At 33.6% G+C, this 24,265-nt stretch overlaps 1 protein-coding gene across 4 annotated transcripts in view; it reads left to right on the forward strand.

The window, feature by feature from the left end:
* The window catches only part of LOC130242856 (DNA-binding protein SATB1), a 128,722-nt gene that overhangs the window by 55,768 nt on the left and 48,689 nt on the right, over nt 1–24,265 (forward strand). For all 4 annotated transcript variants that reach the window (XM_056474794.1, XM_056474793.1, XM_056474796.1 and 1 more), the window contains 2 exons: nt 4,117–4,568; nt 15,668–15,880. In XM_056474794.1, coding sequence (XP_056330769.1) covers nt 4,117–4,568; nt 15,668–15,880 — 665 coding nt within the window. The remainder of the gene's footprint in view (nt 1–4,116; nt 4,569–15,667; nt 15,881–24,265) is intronic.

Consider the following 24,265-nt stretch of genomic DNA (forward strand, 5'->3'; position numbering starts at 1 on the left):
CTCTGTGTGCATGTGAAGACGTCCAGCTCGCTGCTTCAGCACTGCGCGCCCACACAGCCTTGTTGTTATTGCTCACATGATTTGGCCATGGACATTATAAACTAATTTCTGGTGCTGCCAATTTATGCAGATACAGGTCACACACTGTGCCCCATTATATTAGAGAGGTTGTGTTGGGTTACTCTTGTAATGTCAGCGTCTTATATAGATTAACTTTTTGGTCAACATAGAGATAGGATAGGGCTATTAATAGTTTTCTTTGCAAATGTTAGCATGAGCAGTTGTCCAGTTCAATTTTTTAAATAATAATTTGATATATATACAGTTGAAGTCAGAGTTATTAGCCCTGCTGTGATTTTATTTATATATATTTTAATATTTTCCAAATGATGTTTAACAGAGGAAGGAATTTTTCACGGTATTTCTTGTAATATTTTTTCTTCTGGAGAAAGTCATTACAATTTTAAGGTCAATATAAAAAGAAAGGTATATTAACGGCCACCCAAGTATATTTAGTGACACATTTTTAGCATCATTATTATCATCCTTTTACAATTTGTTTTGTATCCGCCAAATATAAACAAACATCCGCGAGCGATTAAGTAATGGAAAATCCTCTCTCCTTTACCCATTTCATTCTGCTCGTTCTGTGCGCGCGTGAACTGTCAACACTTCCACAGACAGTCTCACATGCTCTGCAGACCCACAGAGGTGCACACCTATTTGCGTCAGGCCGTTGTTTCTAAATCTACTAAAATGTTCGGGATTGGGTTTTACTTTTGTCTTCGTTAGTTTTATACTGACATTAAATAATTAATTCTTTAATCTAAATGACTCAGAAAAACTTTACTAAATACTCTGAGAGGACGAAATTACATCTAAATTGGCTGCAGAATATTTGTACACCATTTGATCAACTCATTCGTCTTATTCTTGTTCTTGTAATTATATCATTTTTAGAGATATTGTTTGTTTTTTTTTCCTTTTTTTCTGTCATCTATTTCTCATTTGCTGTATATTTTATTAATTTGATGATGTTAATATATTACATATTTTATACATCTAAAATGCTTTGGCAATACTGTACAAAATGTCATGCCAATAAAGAAACCCGAACTTGAATGAGAAACAGAGAGAAGCGGATTGTGACCTGTCAGTGAGTGCACATGGCTCTTGAATAGCATAATAGAGAAATAGGGGATTTTTAAATGTATTTATTTCAAATCTTTTATTAACTTTAACCCATTGAAAATCTAAAGTTTAAAACAGATAATAATAAAAATAGCGCTAAAAATCGAATTATGTTTTGTTTGACGAATATAGTTAACAATTTATGTGCTGTGAGTAAAAGCTATGTTTCAATCCAGCTACCACCGCAAGGATATTTCAAGCCTGTGGGAAGAACTGTAAATATATATATATATATATATATATATATATATATATATATATATATATATATATATATATATATATATAAGCATTTTTTATTTTTTAAAAGATATCTAATATATGTCTAATAGACGTCTAAACGTATAGTCATCTTGGCGAAAACAAGGCTAAATTTGGTCCGTCAGTGAAAATCTAATAGAAGTCACCTTATTGCAGCTTCATCCAAGTCTGTCTCTATCACTGACGGCTGTTTATCTGACGTAATGCATGAGAAACTGACAGGGGAGAAGCAGCTCATTTGCATTTAAAGCCCAGGCTACAAAAACAGCTACATTGTCATCAGATACCAAAATGTGCAGATTCTACATTGTATAATAAATTATCTGAAGGGTATTTTAAGCTGAAACTTTACATACACATTCTGGAGACAGGGGTAAAAGGGGTAAAATAGATGCCCTTTAATGTGTGCCTGGCTACTTTGTGAACAATTCACAGGTTATTTTGGTAAAATAAAAAAAATAGTTTGTAATTTTTTAATAAAATGCAGTACCTGATTTGCATCTTCTAATATTTTTGTTTACAATACCAAGGTGGACTGTAAAATTAGTTGATGCTTTTGCAATTGGAATGGATTGGATTGGAATAAAATAGTTTTTTGAGAATCACCTGAGCTGTAATTTCCATATAGACAAATATACCAGAGAACGAATAAAACAAAAGGATTTCACTTTGAAATGCATCACATTACGCATTATACACACACACACACACACACACACACACACACACACACACACACACACACACACACACACACACACACATTTTTATATATGTATATATATATATATATATATATATTTTTTTTTTTTTTTTTTTTTTTTTTTTTTAATACACAATTTTTTTTTTAATACACATTTAATTTGTTTATTTTTGAAAGTAATAAATTGTATACTCCTCTTGTGAGGCATTTATGTAAACATTGTTAATTTGCATGAATGAAACCGGCTATACTATATATATTTGTTTCAAAATACCTTTTCTCACATTAGACCTAATAAACCTGCTGCTTTCTGTTTTGTGGTTATTATAATATGATTCAATCAACACATCATTGACGAGAAAAAGAGAAAAGCACTCGTCGTGTTCTCTATTAATGACTGTTTACATCAATAATTACCTGAAACATTGTTAACTTAATAGAGAAAGGCCTGTTCTACATGCCACTAAGTGAATTTGTTTATATTGATATTAAAGTTTTAAATAAATGAGTGGGTTCAAAACATTAGATATATTTATAAATTGAAGTCAGTTTCCAGAATGAGGACATTTCAGAATTTGTCAACAAAAGCTTACACATTAAGTATTTTTTTTGCAATTGTGTGATATAATTTGATGCATTTATATGGACACTTATAAAGATTTTTCCCATTTATAATTGTCAGGCAGATTTTTAGAAGTATATTTGTTGGTTTGTTTCCTTCATCCACTCTCAGAAATAAAGGTTCAAAATCTGTCACTGGGGTGGTACCTTTTAAAAGGTACATTTGTGTTCCTAACAGACCCTTAAAGGTAACAGTACCTGACAAAAGTCTTGTCATCGATCCCAGTTCTAAGAGCCACAAATAATACCTTGACTTCTAGTTGATCATTTGGAAAAGTGGCAGAATTTTTCTAATTAATCGTCTGTTGAACTGCATCCCAATCATCACAAATACTGCAAAAGACCTATTGGAACCCTCATGAACCCAAGAATCTCATAGAAATCAGTCAAGTTTGGTGAAGGAAAAATCATGGTTTGGGGTTACAATCAATATGGGGCATGTGAGAGATCTGCAGAGTAGATGGCAACATCAACAGCCTGAGCTATCAAGACATTTGTGCTGCCCATTATATTCCAAACCACAGGAGAGGGCAAATTCTTCAGCAGGATAGCGCTCCTTCTCATACTTCAGCTTCCACATCAAAGTTCCTGAAAGCAAAGAAGATCAATGTGCTCCAGGATTGGCCAGCCCAGTCACCAGACATGGACATTATTGAGCATGTCTGGGGTAAGATGAAGGAGGAGGCATTGAAGATGAATTCCAAAGAATGTTGATGAACTCTGGAAGTCCTGCAAGACCGCTTTCTTTGCCATTCCAGATGACTTTATTAATAAGTGATTTGAGTCATTGCAGAGATGTATGGATGCAGTCCTCCAAGCTCATGATGGAGTCAGACACAATATTCATTCTGTTTCCACTGCACCATGACTTTATATTCTGTACTGGACATTATTTCTGTTCAGTGACAAGACTTTAGTCTAAGCAAAGTCAGACCTTACTGTCCTAATTAAATCATTAAAAATCAAGGCATGATCATATTTTATTTTGGTCAAATAAGCGTAATCTAGAGGCCTTTGCCTTTCATATAAGCCACTTCTGATACCAAATGATCAACTACAAGTCAAGTTATTATTTACTATTCCTCAAACTTGCATAGGAAACAAGACATTTGTCAGGTAGTGGACATATTAATTCCTAAAAATTTTAGATGTGTACCTCACATTACCTTACAAGGTACAAAATTAAATTTTAACTGTACAAATGTGTACCCTAAAGACCTTAATATTAGTAATATAATAAAAAAGCACTACAGAATCTCATTTTGAAATTGTGAAGGTTATTTAAACCCGTCTGAACTCTTTTGATTGACATTCTCCATCATCTTTGTGTCCCCCTGTAGCTGAGATGGACGGTCTGTCAGATCTTTCTCCACCGGGAACCAATCACCTCAGCTTCAGCCAGCAGCCCATCCCGGGCAGCACAGCAGAGCAGGCCCCGTCCCCCCTGCCCGTATCCCACACCAGCCAAGCCCCTGGCCGAGCGCAGCTGCCCGGCCTGCACCCGGGCCTGGTGTCCACCCCCATCAGCCCTCAACTGGTGAACCAGCAGATCGTCATGGCCCAGATCCTCAACCAGCAGTACGCCGTCAACCGTCTCCTGGCGCAGCAGTCTCTGAGCCAGCAGTATCTGAACCACCCGCCGGTCAACCGCGCGCTCAACAAACCGCTGGAGGCGCAGGTGTCCTCCAATGCAGAGGTCTCCGTCGACATCTACCAGTGGGTGAGAGACGAGCTGAAGAGGGCAGGAATCTCACAGGCCGTGTTCGCTCGCGTGGCCTTCAACAGGACACAGGTACACTGTTAGAGATGTAGATGACAATGTTTCCCAACCCTGTTTCTGACGGCACACCAACAGCACACATTCATCAGGACACAATAAGAAACTCCAAAACCTGAAGTTAATGGGTCAGATAGAGAGACGGATCTGAGAGACATCCAAAATATGTACTGTTGCTGTGCCTTCAGGAGCATGATTGGGAAGCACTGGTGTAGAAAAAATATATTGATTAGCATATCTGACTTTTATTCAGTGTTCTTCAACAGAATGCACTTAAAGTTGAAAGTCAAAATGATTAGCTGTGCAGTGAAATTTGTATTCTTTAAAAATATTTCCCATGTGGTGTTTAACAGAGCAAGGAAATTTTGACAGCATCTCCTTTTAATATTTTTTCTTTTGGAGAAAGTCGTATTTTTATTAGTTTAGCTGTAATAAAGCATTAAAAAATATTATTAATAAAATAATAATAATAATAATAATAATAATAATAATAATAATAATAATAATAATAATAATAATAATAATAATAATAATAATAATAATAATAATAATTTGATTGGCTTCAAAATAAACCACCCTGCAGGCACAGGATGTCAACATGACGTTATATTGACGTTGTACCCCGGCATACCCCGGTGTCCCGGGGACGTTGGATTTTGTTTGGAAATGAAAATCGATTTGATGTCAGAACCCAACGTCAGGCCGACATCAATGTCTAATGTCCAACCTAAAATCAACCTATTGTAAGATCAACCAAATATCAACGTCTAATCATGTTACACCCTGACGTTGTGTGGACGTTGCCACTGTGACATCCATCAGACGTTGGATTTTGGTCACTTTCCAACTCAACCTAAAATCAACCAAATAGCAACGTAATTTGATGTCGTTATGGGAAAACAAAATAACGTTGTCCTTAGATGCTGGCTAGACATTGAATTTTGGTCACCTGACGTCAAGATCTAAATTTAACCTAATATTAACGTCTTATGATGGTGTGTGGCTGCTGGGCACTGTTATCCAAAGGCTTGTCTAGTAAACCTCAATTGTTCAGTTCAGGTAATTAATCTTCTTGTAATTAATTAAGTTAAGTTTTTTAAATTAATTAAGTTTTTTAATTGCACTTTAAGCTAAATACTTGTATTTTGCAAAAGTTATTAAAGTTATTTTGAAAGTTATTAAAAACTTTTACTATATGTTTAAAAAAAGTGTTGAAAAATCTTAAGCAGCACTTGGGAAATATTTTGAAAGAATTGAAATTTCTTAGGAGGGTTAATAATTTTGACTTGCTCTGTATTTATGTAGAGATAATAAATAAGGATTAAAAAACAATACAAAACACATTGTTAACCGTATCCCTGTGTTTCCTGTGGATGACCTCTGACCTACTTTCTACGCAATACAAATTACTGCGTTTCGATTTTTAGAATATTGAATTTGATGTTCAGAATTTCTTCTTCATCTTGAAAACTTGAAACTGTATTTTTATAAACTGGATATCTGCAGTTTAAAAATTCAGAACAACATCAACAACAACAACAACAACAACAACAACAACAACAACAACAACAACAACAACAACAACAAAATCTCTAGTTTGAACATAAACGTCTATAAAATCTGCCTTAAAAAATCTGTTGAATAAATATTTAAATGATCAATATTAAAAAATATAATAAAAAAAAAAAATTAAAGAATGATATAATTATATATTAAAATATTGTCCAATAAAAATATCTAATTCAAATCTCTTTTACAGGGTAAATGAGATTCAATATTATTAAATAACAAGTGTCAATAATTAAAATTAACACAATTCAAATTTAAATAGTTTTGTCACATTATTAGCTCCATACATTCGGCAGATGCTTTTATCCAAAGCAACTTACAGTATGAGGCCAATAGAAGTAATCAAAAGCAAGAAAATATAAAAATAATATGAAGTATACATAGTCAACATTTGAAGTGGATCAAAACCCATATTACCACTACAAGACTATTCAATATGACCCTTCTTGTCTTAGGACATTTTTAAAAGCATTTTTGATCCACTGACAATGTTGACTACTGTATATTTAGACTAAAGAGGGGTCAGTCTTAGAGGCAAAATTTAAATTGCATCATAATATACTCATTCCTGAATTGTCCTTAGTATTTATGCGTTTCTTTTTTAAAGGAACAGAATAAGAGTTATTTTTAAAGAATCTTGTCTCTTCCCAGATTAGTAATGGCAGTGAATGGTGCCCAGGTATTTGAAGGTTCAAAAAGTGCATTGATCCATCATAAAAATAAACTATATGACCCCACTGGAATAATAAAAGCATTATGAAGTAATGTAATATATATTTTTTTATATTATATAATATATTTTATACATACATATGTCTAAATGTTTATGTATGAACATATGTGGCGGATACCAGAAGACAATTAATAATAGTTTCTAGAGTTAAAATATGAATATTTGTCCTAAAAAACCCTATTACTTCGTTTCAGAAGGCATTCATTAACCCACTGAAGTTGTTTGGATTGCTTTTATGAATGATGGATGGGCTTTTTGGAGTGTCAAAATCTCGGGCACCATCCACTACTATTATAAAGCTAAGAAAAAACAGGATATTATTAATATGACAGTTCTATTTATGAAAAGAAACAAAACAAGGGCATATACATCTAGGATGGCTTAAGTGTGCATAAATTATGGGATACTTTACATTTTTGGGTGATTTTCATTCCAAAAAATACACTAATTTATTCATTTTAAACGTAAACAATAAACTCAGTACTGTAAGGTTGCTCTATTCTCTCTCTCTCTCTCTCTCTCTCTCTCTCTCTCTCTCTCTCTCTCTCTCCTTTTACCCTCTTTAGCCGCTCTTTAAATGCTATATCTCCGTCCCAATCACTGCACAGACACAGGTGTTAGTAATGTTTTTGACTGACCTACAGAATAAGGTTAATAATGCTAGTAATGTAGTAAGTAATGTTTTCGATTGACCTACAGAAGGCAGGGTCTGTAATTCAGGTAAAAAATACACTTATTTATTACTTAAACAACAAACTCAGTACTGTCAGGTCACTCTCTTCTCTCTCTCCTGTTTCCCTCTTTGGCCACTCTTTAAATGCTACGGTATATCTCTGTCCCAATAACTGCACAGACAGAGGTGTTAGTAATGTTTTGATTGACCTACAGAATAAGGTCAGTAATGTAGTTAGTAATGATTTTGATTGAACTACAGAAGCCAGAGTCTGTAATCCAGGTGAAAACTACACTTATTTATTACTTTCATAAGCAACAAACTCGATACTGTAGAGTGGCTCTGCTCTCTCTCCTGTTTCCCTCTTTTGCCGCTCTTTAAATGCTATATCTCTGTCCCATTCACTGCACAGACACAGGTGTTAGTGATGCGTTTGACTGACCTACAGAATAAGGTCAATAATGTTAGTAATGTAGTTAGTAATGTTTTTGATTGACCTACAGAAGCCAGAGTCTGTAATTCAGGTTAAAAAAATACACTTATTTATTACTTTCAAACATAACCCTACTGAAAAACACTGCTTAAACCAGCCTAAGCTGGTTTTAGCTGGTTGACCAGCCTGGTTTTAGAGGGGTTTTGGCCACTTCCAGGCTGGTTTTCAGCCATTTCCAGCCTGGTCTTAGCTGGTCAGGCTGGTTTTAGCTGGTCATCTCCCAGCCTGACCAGCTAAAACCAGGCTGGAAATGGCTGGAATCCAGCCTGGAAGTGGCCAAAACCCCTCTAAAACCAGGCTGGTCGACCAGCTAAAACCAACCAAACAGCCTAGGCTGGTTTAATCTGTTTTTTTAGTAGGGAAACAACAAACTCAGTACTGTAAGGTTGCTCTATTCTCTCTCTCTCTCTTTCCTGTTTCCCTCTTTGGCCGCTCTTTAAATGCTACAGTATATCTCCATCCCAATCACTGGACAGACAGAGGTGTTAGTAATGCCTTTGATTGACCTACAGAATAAGGTCACTAATGTTAGTAATGTAGTTAGTAATGATTTTGATTGACCTACAGAATAATTCAGGTACAAAATACACTTATTTAATACTTTCAAACATAAACAACAAATTCGACCACACACCCCTCGTGACTATAAGGTGCTTTACCATTGCTCAGCAAAATCCAGCCATTCTAACAGAAATCTGCACAATCTAAAGTTTACATGTGAGGGCAGTAAGTGAAAACTGCTGGTTTTGATATAATACTGCTGACATTTGACATAACATGACTGCACCTTTACCCTAGTTTGACATTGTTTGTACTATCAAAACCACAAGCTTTAATTTTGACTGAAAAGCCAAGGGAGCCCTTAAAGCTTCTTTACTGGCAACAGGTTTATAAATAGGTGGCTTAAGTGCACATCGCCCTCCTAAATGCACTTTATAAACACCCCAAACTCACAAGAGTGGTAAACCAAGATGTTAAATACGGCCAATCACGAGCTGCATTTGTGTAAACGAATACAATGCTGCACTTTGCTCTATAACACAGGACATACATTTAACCTTTGCATTGCTATTTCATGCAACCTATTATGTACTGCATAGCAATCCAGATCCAGTTAGGTTATGTTGTTTATGTATGACATAAGCCATTAGAACAAAGTGTGTTGTTTTGGTAGAGAAGGCTGTCAAATGATTTTGTTGACTATTATAAATGCTGAATCATATCTGCAGCTCCTCCCAGCCTCATACATCAGCTGTGACTTGTTCGTGTGATTCCTGCCACTACACGCTCTGTACATCATTAAAAATCACCATGGCTTGCTAATATAGTGTCAACGGTATGCTCCGGTTAAGATGGTTTATCAGCTTTTGTTTTGGGATCAACACTAGGAGGGTAATGGTGCAAGAAATCAGGCCAAAGTGTAAGAGAGCAACTTTAGGAGCGAAACTGCATCTCACTGTTGAATGAAACACTATATAAACCATCTGGAGTAACTAAACACTGGCTCACATCTTTAGATTCGCACACACATGGTTTTGTTTGTTTATATTTAGGCGTTTTTTATTAGTAAAATAAGTAGTAAATGTTATATACTTTAAGTTAGTGCTTTTAGCATCTTTACTACATATATCGTGTCACATTATCATAAAAATATGGATATTTGCGCTATAAAAACTTATTCATTCACCTCAGAAGGCATTCATCAACCCACTAGGAGTTGTTTGGATTACTTTTATGAAGGAAAGATGCGCTGTTTGGAGTGTTAAAATCTCGGGCACCATTCACTGCCATATAAAGCTAAGAGGAACCAGGATATTATTAATCTGACTGTGTGTTTTTATGAAATCAAACACAAAAACAAAGGCATATACATCTAGGATGGCTTCAGTTTGCATCTTTTTAGCATTTTACTACAGATATCAGTGTCACATGATCATTCAGAAATCATTCGAATATACAGATTTACTGCTCAAAACATTGAACATTTTGATTATCTTGAAAATTGTTTCAGATTGTCAGCATTTTTGATGAATAGAAAAAAACTGAATTATTATTATTATTATTATTATTATTATTATTGTTGTTGTTGTTGTTGTTGTTGTTATTATTATTATTATTATTATTATTATTATTATTATTATTATTATTATTATTATTACTATTATTATTTCATAACAATGCAGATTTTGTCACTTACAGTCAGTTAGATGCATCCATCTTTTTGAATGTTTTTAATATTTTTATATATTGCATTTAGATTCTTGATCATTCTAATGTGTTTATTATTTATTATTTTCTATGTTGAATCCTTGTATATCATTGCTTGTTTTATTCTCTCTGTTGTTGTAGCGCTTTGAGTTTTAGAAAAGCGCATTGTAATTAAAACATGTTATTATTATTATGATATTAATCATTTAAAAAATCATAATAATAATAATAATAATTATTATTATTATTATTCAATATTGGGATAATAATAATACATTTATATAAATAAATAAAAATAAATAAATAAGTAAAAAAAATAACAATAATACATAAATGAATAAATACAAATAAATAAATACATTTATGAACAAACAAACCAATAATTAAATAAATAATGCAAAAAATAAATAAATTAATTAATTGAAACAAAATTAATAAAAATAAACAATAAATGAAAAAATAAACAAACAAACAAATAAATAAATAAATAAATAAGTAAAAATCAAAAAATAAATTAATAATACATAAATAAATAAAAATAAATAAAAAATTTATTAACAAACAAACAAACAAACCAATAAATAAATAAATAATGCAAATAAATTAAAATAAATAAATACATTTAAAAAAGTAAATATTAATAAAAATAAACAATAAATGAACAAATAAATAATTAAATTAAAAAGATAAATGAATAAATAAAAATAAATAAATAAATAAACCAACAAACTAATAAATAAATAAACCAATAAATGAATAAACAAACTATCTAATAAATAAACAAACAAATAAATAAATAAGGTAGCAGTATAAGGTAGCAGTCTGATCATTGTCTCTCATTCATTTAAACAGGACTTCAGAATATATACCATCTGTATTAGAATATCTACACCATGTTATAAAAAAAGCACCCAATACATTGACCCGGTATCAATACTTGACCAATACACCAATCAAACACAGTAGTCAGACCCACTAAACATTATAGTGGTTTTGCGCTAGTTGTCAGCCCTCCATTCCACCTGAAAGCCTTGACAACTGTCTGCAATGATCAGGTGAGACAAAGAGAGAGTCACCTGGCCGAATGCCAGCAGTGGAGGGTGGGCGAGGGCTGGAGAGGGTGGGCAGATCATATGCCTCACCATCCTCCATATAAAAAGGAATTCACGACAGGCATGTTTGCGCAAATTGGCATTCGTTGCAGTGTGAAGAATTCGCAACGTGCCGTTTTTGTTTCCACAGAGCCCCTAAATATTTATTCTACATTCTTCCCTGTGTGTGAATGATGGATGCTTGCGGTGGCATGTTGTGGCGTATCGGAGTCAGAGTGTTTATGCGGGCTTGGTGGCCTTTCTTTTTAGATTTTATGAGGTCTTAATCACACTTAGCAAATCTCGATTGTGCCTGATGGTAATTGAGCCGCTACTTAGAAGTGTTAATGTCCAATCCTGCCTTAGCAACTGTTGCCATCTGCTAATACACTGTTTTCATGTTTTCATGCATTATCCTTCGGCTTAGTCCCTTAATTATCAGGGATCGCCACAGGGGAATGAATCGGCAACTATTTTGGCATGTGTTTTACGCAGTGTATACCCTTCCAGCCGCAACCCAGTAATGGGAAACACCCATACACACTCATTCACACACTATGGCCAATTTAGTTTATTTAAATTAAGATTCTAATTTCGAGAGGAGCGGGTGCCCATGATTGACCCTGCTGGCCCACATTAGCTTATCACGATCCTCCAATCAAAGGATCCCAAGTCACTCTATATATATATATATATATATATATATCTTCATTTCCTTTCTACAACAATCTTCGTCTGAAAGAAACCCCCCTTCTCCCCTTCTTCCCTTTTTCCAGAATGGGTGACAAAGTGGCCCAGTGACTAGTACTTTTGCCTCACAGCAAGAATACCAATGGCATCGGGTCCTCGCTGGTCCATCTGGCATTTCTGTGTGGAGTTTGCATGTTCTCCCCGTGTCTCCCCAGTTTCCTCGCACGGTTCAAATATGCTCTATTTTATAGATAAAAATAAGCCTAAATCTTTTTTTTCTAATGTACTCTCAGGAAGTTGACCTTAGCCTCCGCAGCGGGGGAGTTTTGAGTTCGACCTGAGCTCAATCTCCGCTCACCCCTGGCTCTACAAAAAATAGGAATAGTTCAATTTAGTTTAGTCATTCATTTTCTTATCGGCTTAGTCTCTTTATTAATTTGGGGTCGCCACAGTGGAATGAACCGCCAACTTATCCAGCATATGCTTTATGCAGCGGATGCCCTTCCACCTGCAACCCATCACTGGAAAACACCCATACAGACTCATTCACACACATAAACTACGGACAATTTAGCTTACGCAATTCACCTATACCACATCTTCGGAGTACCCAGAGGAAGCTCACACGAACACGGGGAGGACATTCTTGCTGTGAGGTGATCGTGCTACCCACTGCGCCACTGTGACGCCCCTCAATTCAATTCATGTTTATTTCTAATTTTATTTTATTTTTTTACAATGTAGATTGTGTCAAAGCAGCTTAACATAGAAGTTCTACTAAATGAATAGTTCTGTCAACTTTCAATTCTCTCCATCTTTGAAATGATTAATGACGTTACTGTCTAATTGATAAAGGCATCAAATCTTTAAAATTATTAGCAGCACTTTTAACCACTTCAATTAAATTAAACACAGTAACATGATTAATCGTTTCAAAAATTGGGAATTGATGGTGGACAAAACTGTTCCTAAAATTGTATTATATTATATTATATTATATTATATTATATTATATTATATTATATTTATATATGATTTTATTTATTTTATTTATTTTATTTTATTTTATTTTATTTTATTTTATTTTATTTTATTTTATTTATTTTATATTATATTATATAATATTATATAATATTATTGTATTTTATATTATTTTATATTATATTATATTATATTATATTATATTATATTATATTATATTATATTATATTATATTATTTTATATATTATATTATATTATATTATATTATATTATATTATATTATATTATATATTATATTATATTATATTATATTATTTTATATATTATATTATATTATATTTTATTATATTATTTTATATTATATGATTTTATTTATTTTATTTTATTTTATTTTATTTTATTTTATTTTATTTTATTTTATTTTATTTTATTTTATTTTATTTTATTTTATATTATTTTATATTATATTATATAATATTATATAATATTATTGTATTTTATATTATTTTATATTATATTATATTATATTATATTATATTATATTATATTATATTATATTATATTATATTATATTATATTACATTATATTATATTATATTATATTATATTATATTATATTATATTATATTATATTATATTATATTATATTATATTATATTATGGTTGGCAAGTTGGCTCAGTGGTTAGCACTGCCAACTCACAGCAAGAAGGTCGCTGGAGTCCATGTTCTCCTCGATTTGGTGTGGGTTTCCTCCAGATGCTTAGGTTTCCCCCACAGTCCAAACACATACGCTATAGGTGAATTAAATAAATTAAATTGTCCGTAGTGTGTGAGTGTGAATGAGAGTGTGTATTTCCAGTACTGGGTTGTGGCTGGAAGGGCATCCGCTATGTAAAACATATGCTGGATAAGTTAGCGGTTCATTCCGCTGTGGCAACCTCTGATGAATAAAGGGACTAAGCCAAAGGAAAATGAATAAATAATGCATAATATCCATCAGATTATTAGCTGCACTTTTTACACAAATCTTTATCTTTGTTTAGTCCTCTACATTAAATTATACAGTGATATAACAAAAAATTTCAATAGCAAAGAGAATTTAAAATAAATCCTAAATTTCAAGAGAATTGACAGTGGACAGAACTGTTCTTATTTATTTATTTATTTATTTATATTTGTATCATTTTTATTTAGTACACATCGATAATGGCATAATTTCTAAATTATATAATTCAAAGAGAATTGACAGTGTACATGACTGTTCCTATTTTATTATTCATTCATTCATTCATTCATTTTCTTTTTGGCTTAGTCCCTTTATTAATCTGGGGTCTTCGCAGCGGAATGAACCGCCAACTTATCCAGCATATGTTTTACGCAGCGGAAGCCCTTCCAGTTGCAACCCATCACTGGGAAACATCCATGCACACTCGTTCACACACATACACTACAGACAATTTAGTTTACCCAATTCACCTATAGCGCATGTGTTTGGACTTGTGGGGAAATCCGGGGAGAACATGCAAACTCCACACAAAAATGCCAACTGACCCTGCCGAGGCTGGTACCAGCGACCTTCTTGCTGTGAGGCGATGGTGCTACCCACTGTGCCACCATGATGCCCCTATTTTATTATTATTCATTCATTCATTCATTCATTTTCTTTTCGTCTTAGTCCCTTTATTAATCTGGGGTCGCCACAGCGGAATGAACCGCCAACTTATCCAGCATATGTTTTATGCAGCGGATGCCCTTCCAGCTGCAACCCATCACTGGGAAACACATACACACTTATTCACACACATATACACTACGGACAATTTAGCCTACCAAATTCACCTATAGCGCATGTGTTTGGACTTGTGGGGAAAACCGTGGAGAACATGCAAACTCCACACAAAAATGCCAACTGACCCGAGGCTCGAACCAGCGACCTTCTTGCTGTGAGGTGATGGTGCTACCCACTGTGCCACTATGATGCCCCTATTTTATTATTATATATTTTTAAATTATTATTATTATTATTATTATTATTATTTTGTATAATTATATTTAGCCATATTTTTATCGGTAAAGCCATAATATCGATTAAATTATTAGCTGCACTTGTAACACAAATCTCCATCTGCATTCCTATTGGACGTTTAGTGTATTGTGGGTGTGGCTTATCACATATGGATCGGATAGAATGTTTTAATAGACCCTTTTCACATTTCCGGGTTTCTCAGTAGCGGAAGACGTCATAGTTGGGAAAATTGAGAGTGCGGCAAATGGGAGAATACTACAAATATATTTTTACAATCTTACTTGCTCAAATAATAAAAGATAAACTCCTCAATGGTGTTAGCAAAAAGGAAAAAAAATTGTGTGAGACTGATGATGGCAGCCAGAGGAGAAAATAACAGATTCACTGTCGTGTCCCATAGACGCTGCATTAAAAAACACCTCACACAAGTGGTCATTCGTTGTAATTTGAAGCAAAGATGATATAATGCATACATAAAAACATTAAAAAAATCTAAATATTAAAAACTTTCACGGATTTAAGATGCTGGTGACTGTTAAACACGGCAGGCTTGTGAGAAGGGTCCATTGTTGCACCTGAACCAACTTCTCTTTTCTGAAAGCTCAGTGCATTCATTTTAATTCTCTGTCTATTATATGTTTCTTCCAGGGTCTTCTCTCTGAGATCCTTAGAAAAGAAGAAGACCCCAAAACGGCATCTCAGTCTCTTCTGGTCAACCTGCGAGCGATGCAGAACTTCCTGCAGTTACCAGAAGCCGAGCGAGATCGCATTTACCAGGAGGAGAGAGAGCGAAGTTTGACCGCAGCCTCGGCCATGGGTCCCGCGCCGCTTATTAGCACTCCTCCCTCACGCCCTGTACAGGTAACACACTACAACAACACCGACATAGGGAAACACACTTGCATACACGCTATAAAGCTTTTACATGTTAGTATTTATGGTAAAACTTTATTTTAAGTCACTTTAAATATGAAGTCACCATTAATTAAAGACTATCAGCTTAATTAGCTGCTTGTTAATAGTTAGTAAGGTATAGTTGGGTTGAGGAATATCGTAGGATTATGGATGTAAAATAAGAACATTATTTATAAGTATTACTATATAGTTATTATTTTAAAGGCGACCTATTATGCAAAAATCACTTTTATAAGGGGTTTAAACACAGTTGTGTGGCAACAGTGTGTGAATATAACCAGCTTCTAATGGTAAACGTTTATTAATTTCATTCTTTTATAATCACACTTGATGAATACAGTCTGCAGAAACACTTTGATTGACGTTCTCCCTTTGTACGTGTCATTAGAGAGGGAAAGCCCCGCCCATTTGTGACCATCTCTCCCTCATTATCACAGGACATTAGATTTGTCTTTGAATCTGCCACTATGCTGATGCATAGGCATTTGTAGCTCCGCCCTTTTTGAAAAGAGCACGATCTCATTTGAATTTAAAGCGACAGTCACCAAAACGACACAATTTGGATCAAAACCTAAAAGGGTCAGTTTCAAAGAGTTATTAAACATTATTTGTGGGTTATTTTGAGCTGGGGACTCTAGGGACTAATTTTACAATGTAAAAAGGGGCATAATAGCTTCCAATTCACCCAAAAATGACAATTTTCCTGTAAATTCACTCATCCAAGATTACTTTTTTCTTCATTAGAACATTAAAGAAGATTTTGAGCTGAATCTGTGGTTCTTGAAGATTATATAATGGCAGTGAATGGTGACAGGAGTCCAAAGCCAAATAGACATGGCTCCTGATGACACATTGGGGTCTTGTGAAGTAAATGAATGTGTTCTTGTAAGAAATTGAACATTATTTACAACATTCATTCATTTTCCTTCGGCTTAGCTTTATTCATCAGGGGTCACCACAGCGGAAGGAACCGCCAACTTATCCAGCATATGTTTTACACAGTGGATGTTCTTCCAGCTGCAACACAGTATTGGGAAACATCCATACACTCTCATTCACACTCATACACTACGGCCAATTTAGTTTATTCAATTCACCTTAGCGCATGTGTTTGGACTGTGGGGAAAACCGGAGGAAACCCACGCCAACACAGGGAGAACATGCAAACTCCACACAGAAATGCCAAATGGCTCAGCCGGGACTCGAACCAGCGACCTTCTTCCTGTGAGGTAACAGTGCCAACCACTGAGCCAATTCCATAGCCTGGTCAATTGAGTGAATGTAGTCCAAGTGTCGTCCGGTTGCGCGAATGTTGCCCGGTTGATTTTGATGACTAAAGTGCTTGTACGAGAATTCAGGTGACGCAGTATGTTTATAGATAGTAATGATTGTGTTAAAAGCTCTTGCGCTTCTGTAAAGGACTTCAACGGACTGCAGTTTGTTTAAGCTCGGGTCGACCATGGCTCGTTATTTTATGTATATATTATTATGGTGTAATGTCTCGGCTGTGTATTTAGTAAATGTCGCTTCCTTTGTTTTCATTCTCATGCTTGTGTACGTGCTGGTGACGTTTCTCTGTTAACCAGTAACTCAGAAAGTGGTATGGTTCGGTTCGCTTTTGGTACCTTTTGACAGTGGAAACGGCCATAAAAGCATATTAAACCATACTGTACTGTACCGTACCACTCAGTGGAAACAGGCCATAATAGACATATAATAAGGCAGTATTTAATAGCATAAATTCTGACTTAAACTAAAGTGTTACAGTATTTCTTTTGCTTTAATATCTGGATTAAACATCCACACATGCTTAAAACAGGATCAATTCATTTGGATAAGCAAAAACTGCAAGATAATAAGACAAAGAGAATATATGTTGAGCTGGTTCATTTTTCTTCATCTCATCTGGCAAATGTTTTTTCTTGTTTCATGCATAAATGTAAAAGATTTAAATAGACTCTCCGAGAACAATTGTTTGTTTATTTATATATTTTTTGCTTCTCTGATAAATTTATCTTGTTCTAAGGATGTTAATAACCGTAAGACAAAGCAAAAATACCACAAAATAATTATTTTGTTTCAGATTAGCATGCGCTGATAATTCATTCAGAGTAAACCCACAAACATGCATTAATAACATAAATGGGGTCATGGTGAATTTAAATAGATTCTGCATTCTCACTTATGTAAATGTAAGTGGAGCTGAAACACCCAGACTCAGTTTCAGTGCAAATATTTAGCGTGTGCTCGGTAACATAATGAATGATTAGCTTAGGTATGCTTTTCATCAGTCATCGTCAGAGTATTTGCGTTTCGCAGACTGTAATTTAATGTGTAAATTCCTGAGGACCTCCACCAACGGCTGGAAAAAAAATGACTTTAAAGCTGTTGTGGGTAATTTTGATTTTGAACTACTCAATGAAAAACATTTCAGAGTTTGCTGCACGTTTTTTAACCCCCCAAAAGGGAAACCTGTTTGAAAACAACACTTTTAGCAATTGTACGCTGTAAAAAATGCCGGGTTCCCGACAGTTTCAACAAAAATTTATTAAGTTAACTTTAGAAATTTAAGTAGATTGAACATAAAACAATTACCACCACCCCCCCCCCCCCCAAAAAAAAAAACGGAATAATTGAGTTGATTCAGCTCATTTTAAATAAGTAGTTTGAACAAGCATCAAAAACTATTGTTTTAAGTGTAGTTTGTGTGGCTTGTTTCCCAGAAATGCTGCACTGCTGTTTAGATGGTAATATAATGTGTAAATTTCTGAGGACCTCCACCAACGGCTGGCAAAAAGGACTTTAAAGCTGTTGTGGGTAATTTTACTTTTGAAATACTCAATGAAAAGCATTCAAGAGTTTGCTGCACATTTTTTAACCCCCCAAAAAGGGAAACCTGTTCGAAAACAACACTTTTAGCAATTGTACACTGTAATAAATGCTGGGTTTCCGACAGTTTCAACACAAATTTATTAAGTTAACTTTACAAATTTAAGTGAATTGAACACAAAACAATTGCCCCCCCCCCAAAAATAAAAAAACGGAATAATTGATTTGATTCAGCTCATTTTAATTAAGTAGTTTGAACAAGCAACAAAAACTAATTTTTGAGTGTAGTTTGTGTGGTTGGTTGTTTTAAATCACAGTGTATTGTAGTAATGTGCTGGTCAGGAGCTCACACATGACGTTATGTGCTTACACACAACCACAAGGACACCATTATGACCTCATACTGTACTCTGTATTTAGAAATTAAGACTTACATGTCATTTAAAATGACACAGATGCGAAATAAACAATGCAGTTTTTAACAACTAAAACTGTTTAATTCCTATTTATCATTTTATTATTTGGATGCACAATGTGTAAACAAACCCATCAGTAATAAATGCTTCTTCATTGCAGGAAACGTGTAATTTACACATGCCACAAAGCAGTTATGAGTTTGCTCTCTGTAATCACATTTTTTTTATGGTTTTTGGTTAGTAGCAAATTAAAAGTCTCTATTCATCAATGCATCTTTATATACCTTTTTTAAATGCCAAAAAAAAAAACAAATAAATAAATAAATTCCCCTTAAATTATGAGCATGCACTTAAACTATGAAGTACTTTTAAAGCTATTTTGAATACCAAAACAAATGTATGGGTACTTCATTGCATCTTCACTTTTGAGGAAACATACTCATAAGCAATTCTGAGTATGCACTTGAAAATAAAGTATGTTTACAGTTAAGTGTTGGTACATTTGGAGGAATAATTCATGCTTATCATTTATTCACAACCAAATCAGTAATCATGAGTATGCATCTAAAAATAAAGCGCTTTATTTATAGATATTAGTTAGAACCAAAACCAAAGTGCTGGTACATCAAAGCATCTATACTTTAGATTAAATTAATAATATTTAGAAGATATTTTTGATTAAAATATATACACTTGAAAGTAATGTGTTTTTTGTAGTTATTAGTGAGTATCAAAAAAACATACTAGTGCATTAATGCATGTCTTCTTTCAAGGAAAATATTATACTCATATTTATAGTACATTATATTATATACTTATATTATACTCATAATTTACTCCAGAAGTAATTGAGTATTCACTTGAAGATAACTTAAGTAATGAATATATTTTCAGTTATTGGTGAGTACCAAAAAAAAAACCTGTTGGTTTAATAATACATTTCTACTTTGAAGATGGCGTTATTTGCTCATGATGAGTGATTAAATATGCACTTCCATATACTTAATGCATAATTATAAATCGTTAATGCATCTGTACTTTAAAGGAAATATAATCTCTATAAAATGCTGGGTTGTTTAAACCCAAATTGGGTAAAATATAGACAAACCCCAAACATTTATTTATTTATCTATGTTATTGGTGTTTAAAAGACCATACATCATAGTATGCAATACAACATAGGAAACATTTCTTAGTTTATGTTTCTTATTTTCCCACTATTCCCTCAAAATAAAGTAAATAAAATTTATGAAATAAATACAAACATATCCTGTGTGAGAAAAAAATTATTAATATGAAAAAACTAAAAATTTATTACTTAAAAATATATAATAATTGAGCAAGTTTTCAATAAAAGGGTTAAAAAAGAAAAGAAAATTTTAAAGTTGTGTTAAGGAGTCAATATTTCCTCTTTCCAGTTATTTACTGTGTATTAGAGCTGATATCAGCTGTTAAGCCTTTGATATAGTCTAAAACAGGGTTCAAGGTCTTGTAAAACTCTTTGAGAGATCCTGCAAGTAAGCATTTTAACTTCTCAAGTTTTCTGCAGCAAACCCCAAACATTGGCTTAAATTTGATCCTTTAAATTAAATAAAAAAATAAACCCTTCAGTTGGTTTATTCTATATTCAGAAATGGGAAGAAATAACCAAGCATTTTTAGTGTATATGCAATTTACGCATTCTCACAAGTTTGAGTAGATTAAGAAATGAACGAGTTATTAGTGTGTACCAAAACTAAACGGTTTGTACATCAAAACATTTGAAATCTGCGTTTAAAGATCACTGTAACTAATGCTGGGGTCCACACAATCAATTTGTGTTGGGGCAACATGAAGGAAGTAAGTTCACTTATTAAATTTTACACATTTAACTGTATGGAACATAAAACAAGTATGTTTTTGCATAAAAACTCAAGCATTTTGTGGTTTCAGCTCATTATAAATAAGTAGTTTAGAAAAAATAAACAATTTTTTGAGTGTCTGTAAGTTTGATTATGAATATAAAGAAATTGTTATTAGTGTGAACCAAAACTGAACGGTTTGTACATCAAAACATTTGAAATCTGCATTTTAAAGTTCACTGTAAAAAATGTTGAGATCCACACAATCGATTTGTGTTGGTACAACATGAAGGAATTAAGTTAACTTCTTACATTTGACAAATTTAAGTGGATTGAATATAAAACAATTACGTTTCCCAAAAATACTCTAAAATGTGTTGTTTCAGCTCATTTTAAATAAGTAGTTTGAACAAACAAAACAATAAACATACTTTTTTGTGTGTTTGTAAGTTTGATTATGAATATTAAGAAATGAACGAGTTATTAGTGTGAACCAAAACTGAACAGTTTGTGCATCAAAACATTTGAAATCTGCATTTTAAAGTTCACTGTAAAAAAAATCACTTCAGTTCCACATAATCGATTGGTGCTAGGAAAACATGAAGGAATTAAGTTCTTATAAATTTTTTTTACAAATTTAAGTGGAATGAACATAAAACAATTAAGTTTTTTTTGCATAAAAACTCAAGAATTGTGTTGTTTCAACACATTTTAAATAATTTGAAAAAAAAAACAATAAACTAAATATTTTTTGAGTGTACACAATTTACGCATTCCCACAAGACTGAGTATGAAAATTAGGAAATGAACGAGTTATTACTGTGTACCCAAACTAAACGGTTTGTACATCAAAACCTTTAACTCATTAAATTTGACAAATTATAGTGGATTGAACATGAAACAATTGAGTTTCCCTAAAAATACTCAAGAATTGTGTTGTTTCATCTTTCAAATAAGTAGTTTAAAATATATAAACATAATTTTTGAGTGTTTGTAAGTTTGATTATGAGTATTAAGAAATGAACGAGTTATTAGTGTGTACCAAAACTGAACGGTTTGTACATCAAAACATTTGAAATCAGCATTTTAAAGATCACTGTAAAACAATGTTGAGATCCACTCAATCGATTTGAGTTGGTACAACATGAAGGAATTAAGTTAACATGTTAATTTGACAAATTTAAGTGGATTGAACATAAAACAATTACGTTTCCCAAAAATACTCTAAAATGTGTTGTTTCAGCTCATTTTAAATAAGTAGTTTGAACAAACAAAACAATAAACATACTTTTTTGAGTGTTTGTAAGCTTGATTATGAATATTAAGAAATGAACGAGTTATTAGTGTGTACCAAAACTGAACAGTTTGTGCATCAAAACATTTGAAATCTGCATTTTAAAGAGCACTGTAAAAAATGTTGAGATCCACTCAATTGATTTGTGTTGGGACAACATGATGGAATTAAGTTAACCTGTTAAATTTGACAAATTTAAGTGGACAGGACTTAAAACAATTAGGTTATCAAGAATTGTGTTGCTTCAGCTCATTTTAAATAAGTAGTTTGAACAAACAGCAAATGTCATTTACTATCCTTTAAAAAATGAGTATGCACTGTAATAATTATGCATTATTAATTATTATTGGTGAATGCCAAAACAAAAGTGCATTAACACAAGATCTCAGGAAGTGTTTCTTTCGCCTGCAGCCATTCTAGAGCTCGAAGCTTTCTAAGCAGGGCCGGAAAGGTATGCAGAACGCTCTCCAGCGCGCTCTCCTTCAAACGCAGTTGAGTGTGTCTTAGTGGATCGGACACAAAGCCTTCCTGTGTGTGTGATGGACTGAGGAGAGTCTTTTATACAGGATAAAAACTCCCTCGCACACACAGAATGCGCGAAGCCCGAAATGTCATCAGTGTTCACTCAAGTGTGCACGCATTTGTGTGTGCGCTTGCGTGCATCATGTTTTAGTGGGTGTGTGTGCGCGAACCAGATGCTGCTTTCCTGTTCAGATCCCATTATCAGATGGTTCTGTAACCTGATTATTCAGCAACTGCGGCTAATTCGTCAGCGCTCGGCAAAAGTCTCCATTATCTGATGATATTAGTACAAATTGGTGATTTTATTTAAATCAGAGGGCATATCGATGCACTGGTTGACACGTACACGATGGCTGCGCTCCAAAATCATGGCACGCTTTCTTGTTGCATAGGCAGCATCCTACCTGGATCTGAAGCTCATTAGTTGCTGATTTGGAACACTGTTCGTAGGGAGTAAACAAAAACATGCAGGAAACTCTGCTCACAGTGGCTCAGTGGTTAGCAAGAAGGTTGCTGGTTCGAGTTCTGGCTGGATCAGTTGGCATTTGTGTATGGAGTTTGCATGCTCTCTCCATGTTGACATGGGTTTCCTCCGGGTGCTCCAGTTTCCCCCACAGTCCAAACACATGTGCTACAGATGAAACTAAACTGGCCGTAGTGTATGAGTGTGTGTATGAATGTAAAAGTGTATGGGTGTTTCCCAGTACTGGGTTGCAGCTGGAAGGGCATCCACTGTGTAAAACATATGCTGGAATAGTCGGCGGTTCATTCTACTGTGGCGAGGCCTTATAAATCTTTATATATATATATTGCTTAAAGGGGCTAATAATAATTAGCTATTAAATTAGGTTTCAAAATATTTAAACCTGCTTTTATTCTAGCCGAAATAAAACAAATAAGCCTTTCTCCAGAGGAAAAAATATTATAGGAAATACTGTGAAAAATTCCTCTGTTAAACATCATTTGGGAAATATATATATATATATATATATATATATATATAAAAATTCACAGAAGGGCGAATGATTTTGACTTCAACTAATAATCGTTTTAGATAATCGTGATTACAATTATGACCAAAATAATCGTGATTATGATTTTTCCCATAATCGAGCAGCCCTAGTGTGCAGGTGCTGTAGTGCTGTCCCAATTCTTAGGGGTAAATTTGAAGCCATTCCCCTTCAAACTTGGTTTTAAGGGCCAAGGGGAAGGGGTACCAAAATAGAATTGGGATTGGGCCTTAATGTTTGCGCCTCGACCCAGTTTATTAGTGTGAATTAGAATGAATTACATCGGGAAAATATATTTAGCGTTTATTTTAATATCAGTAAATGAAGAAATTATTTAAAAACCCAGCTAATAAAAATAGCATTTTTCTAGGGAAATGCTAATTATAAGAAATATTGTTATTGCAATTCTCAACAACAGT

Source organism: Danio aesculapii, chromosome 16, assembly GCF_903798145.1.
Source record: "Danio aesculapii chromosome 16, fDanAes4.1, whole genome shotgun sequence".
NCBI lineage: Eukaryota > Metazoa > Chordata > Actinopteri > Cypriniformes > Danionidae > Danio > Danio aesculapii.